Source organism: Chionomys nivalis, chromosome 26 (assembly GCF_950005125.1).
Source record: "Chionomys nivalis chromosome 26, mChiNiv1.1, whole genome shotgun sequence".
NCBI classification, from domain to species: Eukaryota; Metazoa; Chordata; class Mammalia; order Rodentia; family Cricetidae; genus Chionomys; species Chionomys nivalis.
In genome coordinates, this window is record NC_080111.1 from 26,223,566 (window position 1) to 26,243,039 (window position 19,474).

At 42.4% G+C, this 19,474-nt stretch overlaps 1 protein-coding gene across 1 annotated transcript in view; it reads right to left on the bottom strand.

Annotated features, from left to right (window-relative positions):
* Positions 1-19,474, bottom strand: part of Elapor2 (endosome-lysosome associated apoptosis and autophagy regulator family member 2) — a 168,518-nt gene extending 149,044 nt beyond the window's left edge. The window contains exon 1 of the mRNA XM_057758302.1: positions 19,139-19,474. Coding sequence (XP_057614285.1) covers positions 19,139-19,324 — 186 coding nt within the window. The 5' untranslated portion in view covers positions 19,325-19,474. The remainder of the gene's footprint in view (positions 1-19,138) is intronic.

Consider the following 19,474-nt stretch of genomic DNA (forward strand, 5'->3'; position numbering starts at 1 on the left):
CTCTAATCTCTCCCACGCCCCCACTCTACTCAGCTCTTTCCTCAATCTTAGTTTGGGTTTTCTGTTGCTGTGACCAAGCATCATTACCAAAAAATGACATGGGGAGGAAAGGGTTTACCTCCACTTCCACATCACAGTCCATCATCCAAGGAAGTGGGTGCAAGAATCCAAGGCGGCCAGGAACCTGGAGGCTGGGGCTGAAGCAGAGGCCATGGAGGGTACTGTTTACTGGCTTACTCTCATGGCTTCCTTGGCCTGCTTTCTTATAGCACCCAGGACCACGGTAAGCTGGAGCCCTCCTTAATCAATCAACCAACAAGAAAATGCACCACAGGCTTGCCCAGAAGACAACATGGAAGGGGCATTTTCTCAATTGAGGTTTTCTCTTCCCAAAGGACTCGTGCTGTGCCATAAAACTAACCAGCACAGCCAAGCAGTGGTGGCACACACTTTAATCCCAGTACTCAGGATGCAGAGGTGCAGAGGCAAGCGGATCTGTGAGTTTGAGGCCAGAAAAAAAAAAAAAACCAAACCAGCACAGTCATGGACTCCAAACTCCTCGAGCCCCTTAAGGAATCCTTCCTCAGCATCCCGCCCACTAGGTATAAAATGCCCGATTCACCCTGACTCTCCCCCAACACACTCTCCACTGGCCTCTGGGTCCCCACTCTCCATTAATATCCTGACTCTCCCAGTGCACCAATGCTTGGTTCTTGAACCCTTTTTCTCTAACTAATATCTCCCCCAAACCGATCTTCGTAAGGCCTATCCTAACTTTCAAGATAGACAAAATAAACTTAATATACAAAAATAATATGGAATCGGGTGGTTTACCCATCTCTCCATTCCTAAAAGCTTTATCTATAATGCTTCATCAAGATAACCGCAATAGCCTGCCTAGTCCATTCTCATCCAGACCTCTGCCAGTGCATATGAGCTAGAATGGTCTTTTTGACATGGAGCTTCTGCGGCCAACGCCTTCCATGGCTTTCATTTCGTTCTGAATAAAAGGCCAGAAGGTTACCATGCCCAAGGCACAACGCAATCTGCCTCACTCCATCCACCCAATGAGTGTTCTCACCTCTTGCCATGTGCTCCCTGCTCATACCACTCAAGCTTGGTGAGTCACTCTTCTTAGATTAAGTCACATGTGTGCTCACCCAGGGACTTTTGCTCTTGATCGTTCCGTGGGCGTCTGCATGCCTCAATTCCTCCCTTCTCTCAGGCTCTGCTGAGGCCCCACGGCACGGAGAGCCCTCCTCTGATTGCTCGGACTTCCCCGTCTTCTTATGCCCTATTTTCCTTCCTGACCCCAGCACCTCCTGCCACATATCAGCACAATCCCTAGTTCAGTTTCCCAACCCAAAAACTCCATTAGAACAGAGTTCTCTCCATTTCTGTTCTCTGGTATAGCCCTAGTATGTAGGCCAGGGACAAACACAAAAGAGGGTTGAATAAATATTTGTTGAAAGAATGAAAGAGCACCATATGGCCTGGCAGAGAGTCAATATTAAATGAATGACACTTTGAAATAGACCTGAGATAAGTGATTCGTTGGGGGAGGGGGCATGGTGCACGCACACGCACTCGCGCACACAGATGCACACACACATACAGAGAGAGAGAGAGAGAGAGAGAGAGTAATGTCCTCCTATTGAGGCCAGAGGACAACTTGCTGGACTCAGTCCTCTCCTTCCACCATGTGAGTGCCAGGATGAAAGCTGGGTTGTCACGCTTGATGTCAGACACCTTTACTTGCTGAGTCACCTTGCTAGACTTTGCCAACTGATTCTTAACCATGCCTGCAAACTAGGACCCAGCTCCTGAGCCCTATCCGCAGAGGTTCCTAAAGTGAGAATAACTTACTGGTACACATCTCTGAGGTGTCATCATGCCGGCGTTTGCTGCTTTAGAACACACTTCATACTGATACTCGCTTCTTTCTTTTCTCCTAAAAGAAAACAGTTGTCCTTTTTCATGATTACCTTCATTAGTCACTGAGCTGTTAGAACTTGACAGAGAAGGTTGGATCTAAGAATCATTTAAGAAGTATGTGTTATTTCAATCTACCGAAAACTGAAAGAAAGCACAGATATAATCATTCAGAGAGGATATGCATGATGGTTGTAGAAAGATAAGTAGTTGGATAAAAATATAAAGATATTAGTCAGCCAAATTCCCATACTTATAACCAAAAGAGAAAATACAGCTAAGACACAGACAAACCTAATGATCTCATAGCAGATATAGTAATATAATTTTAATTAATACCGTATACATGTAATTGTCCTTTCAACTGAAGTCTACTCTTGTCATCCAGAGTGTGTGTCAATTACCAGAACCTAAAGAAAGTCGTCCTTATAGCCTCTAAATGAGTGGTGTGACAGCTACCATTCCCACTTGCACTCGGGAAGACACAGACATTATCCCATTATCCCACAGCAAGCTTATTCAGATTTTCTTTATTATGTTTTTCAGCTTCCACTTTCAGTTTTAGCTTCTGATTTCAGACAGCATAGTCTGATAATGTCTCAGGCACTGCTACCTCTGTTTTGTGAACCTTGTATTCTCAGAGCAACAGCAGAAACTGCCCTAGGGTCAGCACTTTGATGCGATGCTTATCATAGATGAACCAAAAACAGCCTTGCTTCCCCAAAACAAACTCTCCCAGTCAAGAATCTATTAAGTTTGAATGACAGCTCCTCGGTCCGTCAGCATCACATGAGAAAGAAGGACTCTGCACAGACATGCCACCCTCAGGAGGGCCAATGGGCACCTACACTCCTTGGATATGGGCAACACAACAGGACATGGAGGCCTCACCATTGAAGCGTCTCCTTGGAAAGATCTGCCCTAGAGATGAGAGATTTCTGAGACACCTGAAGAAAAGATCATCCCTGAAGAAGAATAATCTAAAGATGACTGAGTACCAGGCAAGGAATGGTAAGAACAAAACTCTAAGAATCGACCATGCTAATCTATGAACATAGGTCAGTTCTACTTAGACACAGGGGCAGGCAATGGGGGTCACAAGAAAGTACAAACTTTGGAGACAAACATGCCCCAGCTTTCTGGCTAAGCAGCTTTGTCATCTCATGGAAGTTGTTATTGTCCTTGAGCTCCATTGTCCTAAAAGCAGGTGTGGATTGCTGTAAGGACCGTGGCTAATAGAAGCAATGCATCCCAGCTTTAACGCTCAACAAGTGGTTCTGACTACCAAAAGACTCGGCTTTTCTGACAAAATGTTAGAATTTACATAAGAGACCAGATGATTAATTTCTAAAAACAAATGGCTCTTCAACCCATCAGGGGAAAAACAATTAAAAGTAAAATTGTAGAGAAAAACAATCAAATAACATAGGAATTAATGCAGAATGCTTCAGTAAAAGCTGAACAAACAAGGTCTTTAAATATAAAGATAATATTATAAAGATGTCAATTTCCTAAGTAAACTAAGAGATTTAACAGAGGAAATTGTGAACCCTTTTAAATATTCTAAGTTGGAATTGAAAGAACAAATGAGTGAGAATAGCTGATAAACCTTTGAATGAAATCAAGTAGAATATAAATGAATGAGAGGGGAGAGGGGAGAAAGGGAGGATTGGGAAGAGCTTGGGGGAGTGGGATGGTTGAGATGGAGGAAGGACAGATATGGGAGTAGGGAAGAAGATATCTTAATTGAGGGAGCCATTTTGGGGTTGGCAAGAGGCTTGGCTCTGGAGGGGTTCCCAGGTGTGCACAGGGATGACCCCAGTTAGGACCCTGGGCAGTGGAGGAGAGGGTGCCTGAACTGGCCTTGTCCCGTAGCCAGACTAATGACTATCTTGAATATCACCATAGAACCTTCATCCAGTGATGTATGGAGATAGAGACAGAGACCCACATCAGAGCACTGGACTGTGTTCCCAAGGTCCAGTTGAAGAGCGAAAAGAGGGAGAATATGAGCAAGGAAGTCAGGACCATGAGGGGTTGGTCCACCAACTGAGACAGTGTGCCTGAGCTAATGGGAGCACACCAACTCCAGCTGGATTGGGAATGAGCAAGCATGGGATCAAACTGGACCCTCTGAATGTGGTTGACAATTGGGGCAGACTGAGGGGCCAATGATAATGGCACTGGGATTTGTCTCTACTGCATGTACTGGCTTTTTGGGATCCTATTCTCTTTGGATGCACAGCTTCCTAAACCTGGATGGAGGAGGGAGGGCCTTGGACTTCCCACAGGGCAAGGTACCCTGCCCTCTCTTAGGACTGGAGAGGGTGTGGGGGGGGAGAGCGGGAGGGAAGTGGGAGGAGGGGAGGAAGTAGGAATTTTTGCTGAATTAAATTTTGTAAGTAAACGGTTTTAATGCTCACCTTCCTGGACCTGGATGGAGGGGGGAAGGACCTTGGACGTCCCACAGGGCAGGGAATCCGGACTGCTCTTCAGACTCAGGGGAATGGAGTGGGGGGAGGGGGAGAGGAGTGGGGAGAGGGGGAGGGAAATGGGAGGCGGGGAGGAGGCAGAAATCTTTTCAACAAAAAAAATAAATAAATAAATAAATAAATTTTAAAAAAAGAAAGAAAGAAAAAGAAAAAAGAAAAAAATGTACTAAAATTCTATATGAACTCTTGGTACAGAAAAAAAATACATAGCACAACAAAGTAAGGGGTTGGCATGGTGCCACATGTCTACATTTGAGAGACAGAGGCAGGAGGATTGGGAGTTCAAGGTATGCCTCAGCTACACAGTGAGTTCAAGTTAGCATGGATTACATGATAATACCCTTTTCAAAAAACTAACGAAACAAAGAAATAAAAACATAGCCCCAAAAAGATCAAATAAATGTGTATACCTTCTACATATTATATAAAACAATAGATTATAAAAACTGTATATAATACTACATATACAAAAACTATATATATAATACGTAGTATAGAAAACAAATAAATGAGAAAAGGTGAATTATAGATTACTCAAAATATATTTATAAAATTATTTATGTAGGTATTTTCCTCTTAGTGCCTTGACATGTGGTCATCCCTCTCACTGGACTGCTTAGCCCTGCTTGCCTTCCAAGACAGCCTTCCACGTAAGGTAGAAAGGGTACCCAAAAGGGAAAAAGCCACTTTTCAATAGCCTCCTTCTATAGGATATGGTGAATAAAGGGGACCCAAGGCCTAAAGGATTAAGAGTCAGAGACATCAGGCACTAAATAATGAGTCCAAATACAGGATGCTCAGCATATTGTTAAATAAGAAAATAAGCTTTAAAACTAATGTAGAAAATATTCCCATTTTGTAAACAAATTTTCATAACAAAATGTATGCAGAAGATATTTTGACATATAATAGACATGCCTTATCCTGATGGTTAAGAGCACAGGCTGGAAGTGCAGCCTGGTCATGCGAGTAGCTCACACATACTGGAGCAGGTCAAGGCTGAGCGCATCAGAATTTAGGGGCATTAACACATAAAATGCACCTCAAATTTTTAGCTAAGTTTTGTTCTTATTTTTTTATTGTTCTTATTATAAAAATGCTAAGATATTAAGAATGGTGTGTTTATTTGGTGGAACTTTGAGTATTTTATTGTTTCATTTTTCTAGAATATGCATCTATTGTTACTAATTCTTAAAGGAACAAATGTCAGAAATGAAACAGAAACTTGGAGTAAACAGTATTAATAACTTACCTGGTCTTAAGGTAAATAAGTATGCCCTTAGTGCACCTGGCTCAGGGGTATTAAACCATCAATTATTATTTTGATTCAAGTTACTGCCTAGTATGTATTATTGATTTGCACATGAATCATCCAATCAAGTCTGCATTAAGCTTCCATTTCAAATGGTCAATTCTTTTTGTTCTCAGTTTTAGGGTGATAAACAAGAAACTTGATCTGATTATTTTAGCAATATTAGAATTAATTGCTTAGCATAACAGATAAGAAAAACCACTATTCTAAATCAAAGTACTAAAAACAAAGATTAATTTCTTTCCTGTTTCAAGGGGTGTGACTACAGCCCTTGGTGAAGTGTTCTTTGAGTCCATGGTTATACAGACAGTTCAGTACACCAGAACTCATGGTTCCCATAGCTACACCCCAGGCCAGTGTTCCAGTCAAAGCATGAGCCAAGTCTCGGAGTACAAAATAGCAGCTCCTATGAACATAAAACACCTACTGGATGAACTCAGGTCTGCATTCTTCTGCTATTTACCAGCCCAAGTTATCTAAGTCAAAATTATACCAATGACTACATTTTACATGTTTTAAGTTTTAAGCTAACCACCCTCAATTCCTTTGCATAGTCTTGATAAGGCAAACTTTTCAATAATTGACTTTCCTAATTTATACATCAAACCAATACATCTACAACTTTGTCCCTAAGTATTGCCTATGTGTTGAACTGGTGACTAAATTAAATGCTGGCCTTCATGTATTATGCATTTTGTTCACACATAGACCCCCAAGGCTGATATGATCAGTCATTGCTTTAATAGCCAGGTGACAGATATGGCCACAAAAGTAATCTTAAGAGTTCACCAATTCTCTGCTGAGTGTGGTGGCGCATGCCTTTACAGCCAGGAATGTTACACCCTGTCTTTAAAACAATTAAAAATGAAAGAAAGGAAAAGGAAAAGGAAAAGGAAAAGGAAAGGAAAGGAAAGGAAAGGAAAGGAAAGGAAAGGAAAGGAAAGATTTCACCAATCCTACGCTTAAACGTGTAATTTTCAAGACCAGAAAAAATAGTCTACATTTCAATACTGTTTGTTTACTCATTATTCTAGCTTTTCAAAAAATATTTTGAGTCTTCTTTCTGCTTTCTACTCACTAGGCATCCTTCCCAGCTTTTAATTTTATAATATTTGGTTATACCTCCTTGAAACCAAAGTATTAATTAAAGCAGAAATAGCAAATAGTAATAGGTCGGGGATTTAATACTATACTGAACAACTTCATCCAACTTGGCGTAAATTTTTAACATTGTAACTTTGGAATATATTTGACTAATTGAGAACCTGTTTAGCATCCCATCACCCATCATGCACTTCTGAATCTTGTCCATAATGATAGAACAACACAAATGCCTTGCTGAATATGGAGAATCACTGTCTCGTCATCATATCCAGAGCCTGTAGCGTCTTCCCCATCAACCTCCAGCTAGCTGCTATGCTAGTACTCCGCTGACTGCCTTCTCCTTCTGCTTGCTCTTGAAGTGCTAACATTTCCCTAAGCAGGCTACACTTGCTATTCTTGCTGTGTGCTCAGAGCCTGGGTGATCTCATCAGCACCAATGACTCAATGGCTCATGTGCTTAAAGCTTCTAACTCCACTCTATCAGCGGATTTCCCTATATGAACCAGATTTCAGGAGAACCATTTGGACACCTCCTGGGCACATCAAATACAGGATTTACAATGCTGAACTCATCCTACTCCTCCCCAGCTCCTTCCTCCTCCTCTCTCACCTTACTGGTCAGTCTCAGTGAAAGGCAGCAAATGGTTTCTACCTAGAGCAAAACTTGGGAGGTGTTCAGGTCATGAGGGCTCTATTCTAAGAAAGGACTCATGCCATTAGCACAAAAGCAAGTTCTTTATAAAAGGACAGATATAGCCATGGATTCTTAAAAACGGGAACTTTTCTTTTCTCCCAATTGTATTAGTTCTTTGAGAGTTTTGTACAACACATTTAAATCATATTCACTCCCTCCCCTGACTCCTCCAAGACCCATCCTCCCCTTCCCTACTCACACAATTTTATGCCCTTTTTCTTTAACCCATCAAGCTCAGTTTATGCTGCCCTTATAGTCATAGATGTGTGGCATTCCCTGGAAGGGCCATACCCTAAAATAAATCTGACTCTCCCTTTTCTAACAGATCAAATGCCAATGTGTAGTTAGCTAAGGGTGGGACTTTGTGCCCACCTCCTTTATTGAAGCTGAAATTTTGTCTGGTCTGAGTCTTGTGCAATCCTTTTGAAGACAGTCTCGACTACTATGAATCCGTATCCAATGTGCTCCAAGACTACATAGAGAGACCCTTCTCAAGAGCAAACAAGCAACAAGAAGACGTCTTAAAAAATATGAAAACTTACTACTTCTACAAGTTTCCTAAAACATATACATACACACACATAAACACACACATACAATAGATGATAGATAGATAGGTAGATAGATGATAGATAGGTAGATAGATAGATAGATAGATAGATAGATAGATAGATAGATAGATGATAGATAGATAGATAGATAGATAGATAGATAAATAGATAATAGATGGATGGATGGATAGATAGATAGATAGATAGATAGATAGATAATAGATGGATGGATAGATAGATAGATGATAGATAGATAGATAGATGATAGATAGATTAGATAGATGATAGATAGATAGGTAGATAGATAGATAGATAGATAGATGATAGATAGATAGATAGATAGATAGATAGATAATAGATGGATGGATAGTTAGATAGATGATAGATAGATAGATAGACGATAGATAGATAGACAGACAGATAGATAGATAGATAGATGATAGATAGATAGATAGATAGATAGATAGATAGATAGATAGATAGATAGATAGGATATACAGACAAACAGACAAATTGGGATAGATTTGCCCTATAATGTGATGTTAGGAATAAGTTACCTCCTCTGGAGTCATTGGCAACTAAGTCCCCATAGACCCTCAAGCATTACAGGCTACTACCAAAGCCTTACTTATACTGAGTGTAAGATGCCATTGCTGAGGATGCCATACACTTGAATCACAGAACATGCAGGAACCAAGCTGATACTCACCTGGAAGTGGAATCTTTTGCACAGGTGGTACGTCTATCTCCTCCCTCCCTGTCTTCTCCTCCCCTCCTGTCATTTGTCACTCTGCTAGTGTTTGTCTGATATTTTTCTTATTATAGAGGCAGCAGTCTCCTAAATGGTCTTCCAAGCTTCAGTGTGACCCCCTTTTATCTTACACTACTTACTGTCTCTGGGCCTAAGCATCTCCCACCATTCTGGCCCATGCACACTTCATGCTGGTCATTAGCACTCATTCATAACTTACCATTATATACAGCATGCTATTTTCTTTGCTAGTGATGCATTAGCCTCCGTGTATCTAGTACAGTACTTCCGAATTTCAGTTGAACATACCTGCTCTAAGACCAAGCTCCTCCGCCTTCCTGAGCTGACCCTTCCTGCCGCTTCTACTCAGTCCTGTGCATGGCTCTGCCAAAGAATTTGACCCACCTGCCCTGTCATCAGAACCTTTTGTGTCTTCCCATGTAAGGAACGTTTGCATGACTTGTTTACTAGGGGAATAAACACATGCACGACAATTGTGAATGAAGTACCAGACAAAACTACTGACTTAAAATGTCAAAAGACTGAGTGCCAACACAAACCCAAAATGTTTTCAGTTACTTTGCAGTTGCTTCAGTATTTTCTGAACCATACATATATAAGATTTTATGCCCAGGCAGTGATGGCACACACCTTTAATCCCAATACTCAGGAGGATGAGGCAGGTGATCTCTGTGAGTTCCAGGCCAGCCCAGCCTAAGAGAGCTAGTTCCAGGACAGGCTTTAAAGCTACAGAGAAACCCTGTCTTGAAAAGCAAAAACAACAGTAACAACAACAACAAAAAAAAAAAGACTTTATATTGTAGGAATGTAATAAGACATTATGCTCCATTCATTTTTTAAGAAATAAAAATGTATTCTTACGAGAAATATAGCATATATTTTATAGGCTAGACAATTTCTTTTCTTTCTCTGAGTGTTATATGTCTCAAAACATCTAGACATGCCCAAAATCTAGGGAACACATATTTTTTACTTATTATAGAAATCCATCAGAAAAAAAAAACAATAAAACAGAAATTCTACAAAAGAGAAAGTATAAATATTTAAGTGACATGAGGAATATTGCTGTTGGTAATGACTAAATAAACAAAAATTACACCATTGAGATATTTTCTTATTTTCTACCATCAAATTAGTAAAAACAGTATCCTCTGATCTAAGACGTCTACTGTAAATCATCCACCCTTTGTCAGTAGAAACTTAGATAGCTTTACATCAATAAAGTTCTTAGACTATAAATAATTAAAAATGACCTACTTGCTTCAAATTAAATTTACCCATTTGTTCAACAGGCATTTACTGAGCACCTAATATATGCCAGACCCTATCTAAAGTGCTAGGAAATCTCATACACATAGAACATATCACCTACAGGTTTCATATGCAGTGGGAGAGGGGAGAGTCATATGAGCAAATGATTACAATATATGATATTATGCCAAAAATGAAAGTGAGAAAAACAAAAGCATAACCTAGAAATAAAAGGGATTTGTAACTTTATACACCTCTCCAGGGAGAGCCTGGGAAGATGATTGCATAGAAACATGGAAGACATGGGAAGAAACCCAAGCACGTGTCTAATAGGAGGTTCTAGGCAGAGGAAATTCTGCATAAACCCTGAGGAAGAACGCTCTTCAGAACGGAATCTAGAGTGTGCCATTGTGCAAATGGAGTCCTCAGAGTTCATATATTGAAAACATTGTCCCTAATGTGGCGATATCTGAAGATAGGAAGGGAATGAGTCAAGAGGGTATCGTTCTATGCACGTATTTATGCCGTTATTACAAAAGTGAGTTCATTGTAAAAGACAAGTTAAAGTGTCCTCCTCTTACACCTACATTCGCCACATTTGGCAGCAAGGCTCTCACTGGATAGCCAGCCCCTTTAATCTTCTTCTTAGCTTCCAGAACTGTCAACCAAACAAACACCTGTTTGTTATGAAACTACCCAGTCTGGGACATTTTGTTAGAACAGCGTAAAATAGACAAGACAAGAAGTCCAAGAGACGAAATTATCACTTGGTTTGAGGCCAGTTCATGTTGTGCCCTTGTTATGGTTTAGATCAGGAACACCCTGTTAGACTCCAGCATTAGACACCCAAGCCCCTCCGCTAGTCCACTCCTGAAGTCCCACCCCATGGTGCTTTGTTTTACCCCTCACTACAAGCTTATAAGCAATAGAACCAATTGCCATGGACCAAATGCCCTGAAGTCATCAGTCAAGATAAATCTTTCTTCCTTCAAGATGATTTCCTCAAGAATCCTGACGAACAGCTGACACACACAGACATACACACCAACATCATCGCTTTGGTGTTTAATGAAGCCTTTAAATGGGTTTAATATAGAAAAGTAACGTTTTGTGTACCTTATGGGATTTTTTTCTTTGAAGTGTAAAAGATTTGATATTTTGATCAAAGACTGGATAAAAAAGGTTTGGGAAAATATAACGAAAACTACCCCATAGGTAGTTGGTTGATCTTTCTTCTCTTCAGTTCCTAGCAAGTTCCTTAAAAGACTTTAGAACCAGCAAGCCAATCTCTATGCTTTCCCATCAAAGAAAAGCAGAACATTGATTTTTCAAGATTATTTTATTTCAAATGTCAATGGCATGAGTGACTATCTAGTAAATTACATTTTTAATCCGATATTTTCTAGTACTTGCAATTCCACAGTATTAAAAGTACATTTCCCTTGGGGGTATTTCTAATAAAGATGATAACATTTCAGAAATAAGTCAATATTGGTACTTACATAAAAGTTTTCACCTGGGAAGTATAGCATTTCTTGATCTTAAATTTTCTGAATGTCAAATAAACTCATTTTTTATTTTAAAAAACTAATTTATGTTTGAATATTATTTGTTGACTGCAGTGAAATCATGATGAGAAGGGAGACATAGTGTGGTGTGGCCCAGAAGCCCCAGGTGGTGACAGATCTAATCCTAAACAAGACATACACCAGGAGCAGGGACACATTTCCAACAGTTTCCTACTTATTTTGAGTATTCCAGAAGATAATTACAGCTACAGAAAACACCTCTCCCAATAGGAAGCAAAGATGGAAAACATTGACCAAGAAGGCTGACCATCGCTCACCTTAAATATTACAGCTGTTTGTAAGCTAATGCCAGTCTTGGGTGTAGTACTTAATAATTTCCATATTTGTTTCTTCTGTAGGGGTGACCGTCTAGAAAGTGCTGGCCGTATCCTCTGCATCCTGCCTCATCACCAGCGTGCACACATGTCTTGGTGTCCAGACAGTAACTGAGCAACGTTTGCTGAGATACTTCCCAAGGATGGGAGGATCGCATGGCTCATTCAACGAGGTGGGTGGCTTTCTAGGATGTTCTGCTGAAGCAGGAAGTCACTGGGGTGAAAGTTCAAGAGCTTTTGGAATAAAACTTGTCCCCACATTTTTAGACCAAAAACCTTACTCCTTGTTTTATTCTAAGAGCAGTGGGCTGCATATATCACAGTGCACCCTAACTACCAAAGGGAAGCGTGCTAGGCCTCTGCCTCAGAGCTTCTGATTTAGTAGGTTGTGAATAGGGCCAGGACCCAAGATACTGTGTATCTAATGAGTTCTGAGATAATGCTAGGTGTTTCTGGTCCTACCATCACTCTGAGGACCACTGACCTAAAGGAAAGAAACAGGTCTTTAGTAACAAAGCTTTGACCACAAATAATAAATAGGATCTTCTGCCCCAGAATTTCAAACTGCCCCAAATTCCAAACACCATCGCTGGGTGTTTATTTCTGTCTTAAATTGGGTACAACTGAAAGGAGATGTCAATTATGACTAATTGCACCATAAAAATCAATTTCTGCATATAATTGAACAAGAAAAGCTAACTACTTACTCTCTTTTGAAGGCAGTGATTAGTGCTTCCAAAGAAGATCTATGTCTTACTTATTTTTATAATCCCAAAAGTGCTTTCAACAAAAAATACCATCAATCATTGTTTGCTGAGTAAGATTATGTAATTCCTTTCCTCAGTGAGCATACTATGTACGTGGGGGAAAATGTGTGCTCAAAGACTTTGATAAGTGTATGCTATCCTTGTGTGATTTAAAAAAATACGGGCCCCTAAGCACATGATTTGGGAGAAGGCATCCCTTCCTCCACATACGGCAGAGCACATGCTTATCACACTGAGCTCTGGGAGGATTCTAGCTCTTTCTTGCTCCTTGGATAAAACACAGAGTCACTCATCTATACTGGCAGCTTCCTGCATACAATACTCATGGGCAAACATATAGCTGCCAGAAAGAGAAGATGCTGCAGCTGGACCGCAGAAGGGAGAAAAGGTCCATTGTCTTTTGTGGTACAGGCAGAGTCCATAGAGGTCTAGGACAGGAAGGGTCACGTGCCTGAGATGCTCTATCACCACCACCCAGGACCTTCAGCCAGCAAACTTCTATTATAGCAACTTGCCTCTCGCCCCTCACTGGGGTAATGCTATGGTTTGGATATGTGTGCTGAAGGTTTCGTCCCCAGCTAGAGGAGGTATTGAGAGCTGACTGGATCTGAAGGGAGCTATTCATTGATAGAGTTCTCTATTCATGACTTCATGGCTAGCAAGAGTTGGGGCCTACTTGGAGAAATAGATGAACAGTGTATCTTGTCTCTAAACCCTTCCGTCCCTCCCTCCTTCCCTCTTTGTCCCTTTTTGCCTCCATCCCTGGCATGAAGTCAGAAGCGTCCTCTGCCATGCACTTCCACAGCCTCATTTTTCTTGGTCTTGCTTCAGGCCCAAAGCAATAGAGCGAGAGACTACAGCCTGAAACCATGAGCCAAAATAAACCTGTTCTTCTAAGCCGTTCCTCTCATGTATTTTTGTCACGGTGACAAAATGCTATCGCACGCAGGTGGCTATACATTCTCACTATACGTGGTATTTCCCATCACACCATTTATAGCAACCATAATTATGTGATGTGTGGGTTTGTTTGGGATTTAACCCACAAGATTATAAAGCTCTGTGTGAGAAGAGGCCATGTGTTTTTCAACATTTTATTACAATTGCTTGGTACCTAAGTATGATAAATGTGTGCATATAATACATATATATTGAAAATGAACTATTAGAATATGTTAAGAAATGCAATAAAGAAAGAATTATCCGTGGTTTCTTCCACGGAAAAATAAAGGACAACCAGAACTTGAGGAGATTATGACAGTCGAAAGCAAGAATCGCCAACACTGCTGCAAAAAGCATTGCAAGCAAAGTGTGCCGCTGTCTGCACTGTGCGCTGCTATTTTCTTCCCTTGTGCTAAAATATGACATTTCACAGATCTATCAACTCCTGGCTTTACATTGTAAATATTGATGGTGTGAATACTTGCTCACATTTGCCTAAAACATGGAAAATGGAACTGAGCATGAGAACTTGAATGGAAAATTCACCTCCGCAGGCACAACAAGCAAGATTAATTATGGTAGCTGCGTGAAAACAGAGGTGGGGTTCTAGCTCCTCCAGTGATAGTGACTCCCCCGTAGCTCATGGTCAGAGTCTCCCATGTGTAGTCATTTACAAGTTTTCTGGTTTATACGGACTTAGAAATATCGATCGCTTCCCCATCTGGGACGGCTTTATGGCTACCCTATCCTGTATCCCTTTCCTCGTCTGCGAGTTGAGAACAACTCATCCTGGCTGATCCTGGCAGAACCGCTCGGGCACAGAGCACCAGCGACATGAAGAGCACCAGCCAAATGAAGAGCCTCTTGTCAGCTCTCATCTTGTGCAGGGCACAGGTCAGGCACCTACCCCTTTCTTCTTCAGAGTCTTTCCTCCCTTCCTTCAAAATCCCATAACTCCCCATTCTCCACTCCAGCCATTGTTCTGCATCTCCTTTGTGAACTTTTCTGCTCCATTCAGTATTGTTAAAGCCTTAGTTCTACCCTTTCAACCACTCCTTTTCTCCACGTGATTCTCAGGTCCCCCTACTAGCCCAGACCTTGATCCTGAGCAAGGCAGCTTGATCCCTGGCTGACAATTAAACAGCTCTATGTAAGTCAGTCACTCTTAAAAAAAAAAAAAAAAAAAAAAAAGTTTCTTCTCTTTCCCCTATTCCTTAACCTTGGGGCTAGAGGCACTTCCTCCTAATCAGGCTGGAAACCCTCATTCACTCAGCATTCACATCCACTTACTGCCAATCTAACAGCATCTCTTTTCCACTTCCATTGCTACCCCTTAGCTGATGCACCGCCTCCCTTCCCCTGGACATTAATCACCACCCCCTCCAAGAAGGTCTCACCTCTCTCCATTTCCCATGTTTCTCAATCTGGCTTCCATCCTACTGCCAAACTAAATGTTCAAAGTCTTCTCTTGCTTCTGGCTGCCGATCCAGGGAAGACCACCTTCTTCTCAGCATGACGTCAGACCCCTCGCGACCAGACTCCTGTGCCTCTCAGATCCACTGCCCAGGAAGCTTCTGCTGCTCACTATAGTCCAGTTGTACCCAATCACGACACAATACAGCGTTGTGTTTCTGCCACTCTTTGATCTGGGCTCTACACCTGAAACGCCTTTTCCCCAAAGGAGCCACAATCCTGTCTGACTCTGACTCTTATCTCTTTTGGTAAATTCCTGTTCATCTTTCAAGCCCTCTTCACTTCTTTGTTAATTCTTTTTCCAAGCCGTCCGTGTGGGTTCTAGTATCATTTGCCTCTCTTGTGGGATCAAATCCCTTAATATAATTGGTTGTTTGCATATCTGCCTCATCCTTCCTCATATATATTATATTTTAATTTTGTATTTATTTTGTTATATTTATCACGACATTTTGCCTGTAGACTAGTGTAAACTGAATAAATGTTGATGGAATAAAAGCTATTGGCCAAAAATCATCACTCACTAAAACTTCAGAGATATCGTGCAAGATTTCAGAGCAATGAACTAAGGACCTTGTGATTGCAGTTACTAAATTTAAATAATGTATACATAATCCACTTAGTTCTGTTCTTTTTTGTTCTCACAGGCTCTTTTTTTAATATCGCATTGCAATGCTGAATCATCTGTTGGCCTGGATACGTTTTCCTCTGGCTGCCCTAATAAGTCCAGTTAGTCAATTAGTCAAAAACATCTTACTAAATTCACAGGTGTAAGCCTAGGCTTGAGTCTGAGCCTTTGAAGTCTCCCTCACAATGCTTCCTGAAATAGTAGCCTCAAGCTCCACTAATGTAACCATCAACTACACTTCACACTGATACAGATTTTTCCTTTGATATATTACACGTCCTCATAATAAAATAGGGCATTCATTAGAGTCAGTGTGCCAGTGAAAATCAAATGCACAAAACCCCAGGAAGTTTTCCCCTTATACAAGACCCCAAATATTCGCAAACCACTCTTGTGTCCGGATACCATTTAAAGACATCACATCCTGTCCTTGCCCTTCATCTCTGGGTGCACAGACTTGATTTCTTATTTCTCTCTCCCAACATATCCCTTCCTGTTGGTGTACTTCCACACTGCTGATCTGATCAGCAGCTGAACTTCCAAGAGCCATCATTTGACTTCCCCTTTCCACTCCATCACCCAAGGACTTTGGCAGCACTGTACTCAGAACCTCAGTCCAGAGGCCACCTTGCCACAAAATCTAAGGTGAAAACCTCAGCCCACAGCCGAACTGAATCTTTGAAGATCCTTTGTCCCATCTCGGGCAATCCTCATCAGCTCCCTCCCAGACCAGTTTCCTACTCTGTCTTTTCTTCTACAAGTAAGGAAGAAAAAAAATCAGTCTTTGTGACATCATTAAACATGGCTTATTCTACAAAAATGCTGAGGTTTCGAGTACCCTGCAGATTTTCCCATTGCCCCTTTCTCTCATGCTATCGGCTTTGGTGTTTTAGCCTCAGAGGTCCTCGTCTTTGCTCTTCTCAGTCTCTCCCCCATCTCATAGTGCTGATGTCCTTGTGTTCAGGAACAACTCCATAACTCCATTAGCGTTAAGAAAAACTATCACTGATCAGGCTGTCATGGCTCCCAGCACTAAGGTGGCAAGTACCAGAGTGATGTAGAGGTGAAACCCAAAAGACGCAGCAGTTAAAACAATCACAATAGACAGAGAATAGCTATTCTATTCTGCTTAGGGCCATAAGTCAACATCTGTCTCTCAGAGGAACTTGCCATGATCTTCACACTCCCAAAACAAGAAGTCCTTGCCCTCAATGCCTGAGGATCATTTACTTCTCATTTTCCTCTTCAAAACAATGGTATACTGAAACAATGATCAGGAGTACAAATTAGCTCAGCTAGTCTGGGTATCGGCAATCAGATTATGCCCCTGGGAAGCTTCTTGTAGTTCCAGAGGAGCCTCTAACCCACAGCACATAGTCTCACAAGCTTTCAGTCTGCAGGAAGAATATCAGCAGGTCTGTGCATTACTGGTTCCAAAACCACAAACACCCACAGGCTGCCTCAGTAGCATCCTCTTTTATATTTTATCTATTTCCATTTTCAAAAAGAAAAATGCAACATTGATACCTAAAAGGATGAATCAAATACAGTTTCTAAAGCCAATTCAGTGAAAAGCTGAAATTGGATGAGCATCACTCCTTTGTACATCCCATCATTCCCTTGCCTCAGTTCTGCATGGTTATAGTCTAGGAGTCGGGATGCAGGATCACTTGGTAGAGTTCTTACCTAGCATGCAAGCCCTAGGTTTGATCCCTACCACCATATAAACTGGGTATGGTGACCTAACCTTTGATCCCAGCACTTGAGGCAGGAGGATCAGAAACTCAAGGCCCATCACTCCTTACATAAGGAATTTGAACCCCGCCTGGGCTAGAAACCTTGTAAATATGTAAATAAAGATTGTAGTATCTCTTCAACTGGCCTTGGCTTTTCCACTTCAAGCAGGTTCCTCACTACTAAGGATTAACATAGCAAGGAACTTAGAACTTCACTTCAGAAAATAAACATGTTCTATGTACTGTGATCAGGCAACTGGAGGGGAAAGTTTATCTCGACCCAACAGTTGTGGACATGGAAAAAGCGGGATCATTCACAGGTGACAAGTGGCAGAAGACAGACTGAACCAACACCAGTGCCCTCTGAAATCGAGCCCAGCTGGTAGCTGAGCCCTCGCCATGATTCGCTAGTCACAATGCAGCTACAGAGTTCCAGGCTAGCTTTCCATCTCACGCCCTATCTCTGGCTGTCCTGGGACTTGTATTGTAGGAGAAGAAGATGAAAAACCCACGGATGATGGCTGATGTCTAGAAGGATGATACTCTAATTCAGAAGTGGTTCCACACGCGCAAGGAACAAAATCGGCCCTTTCTTCTCCTAGGGAGCTGATGGCTAATCTATTTTTTGCTGGATAAATATAAAGAACCCATCGCCACGATTCCTAGCAATCTTCCTTCAGACAGCATGTATGGCTCACCCCTCCAACACGATCATTCAAAGTAGGTCAGAAATGTTACTTCCTTCCCCTCATTGATTTTCATTAAAAGGATGCACTTTCTGGAGCGCTGAAGGGAAAGATAAACACCCAATGCAACTTACAGTGACACCCTCTGTAAATTTTTGGCACACTAAGTCTCGTTTTCCTAAAAGCAGCAGAAAAAAAAAATCTAATCACCCAGAATTTATCCTTTTTGGCTATAAATCAGCAGCGATTTCAAGCCGTAAAGTACACAGCAGCACGGTTTGGGCCAGGTGAAGCACCTCCCCAAGGAGCATATTCGCTTTGCCCATTCTGATTTTCTACATCACCAACCCGCCTCTGTCCTAAGTAATTTTTTTCGTACCTTCTTCACAACCATGTCTTGCCCCAGAACGTCAAGGGACACCACAGCATGCTTATGTGGAAACGGAGAGCAGGGGAGTTGGGTAAAAGCATTTGTGGAGACAGGGGAACCGAGAAAGCAGGAGAGGGAGGGTCAGTATCTAGCGCTCTAAAAAGCTATAAAGCGATAGTTTTCTAAATCCCACAAGGCAGGGCTTCCCCAGTCTCCTCCCTTTCCTGAAATTTCTCCCTCAACCCCAGGTCCTGAGCCTAGCTATCCAACCGGGGCGCCGCAAAGTCCTTTCAGAAACCCCCAAACACCAGCGCGGAGAGAAAAGGCACCACCAGAAAGACAGCAAACCTGCACACCCGCTCCTAGTCAGCTAGCACGGGCGAACAACTTCATCCCTGAACACAACCGAACGACCCTGTCCTCCAAGCCCGAAAACGGTGATGGCCACTCTGAGCCCGGATCCGCGCGGCCGCCCCACCCCGCACCCCGCCGCAAACTCCAGGCGGGGGACCAGGTGCGGCTCACCTCCTGGCACGCAGGAAGCGGGCGGCCCGAGGAGGGCGAGTCCCCAGCCCAGGCTGCCTGGCAGGCGGCGAGCGCCCAGCAGCAAATCCAGGCAGGGCTCCAGGGCGGCGAGCGCGCGCAGCGGGGACCCTCGGGCGGTCGCCTCCGGCCCCTGCCCCGAACCCGCCGCAGGGAGGGCAGCAGCATCGCGGCGCTGGGTGGACTCGGACGATCAGGCTGCACAGCTCCGGCTCCCGGAGGCGGCGAGGACGGTGCTTTCTGCTCCTCTCCGCCAGGCTCCGCTCAGCTGATCCTCCCGCTGACAGCTCCACCGCTTGCAGCGCGGGCAGCCTGCGC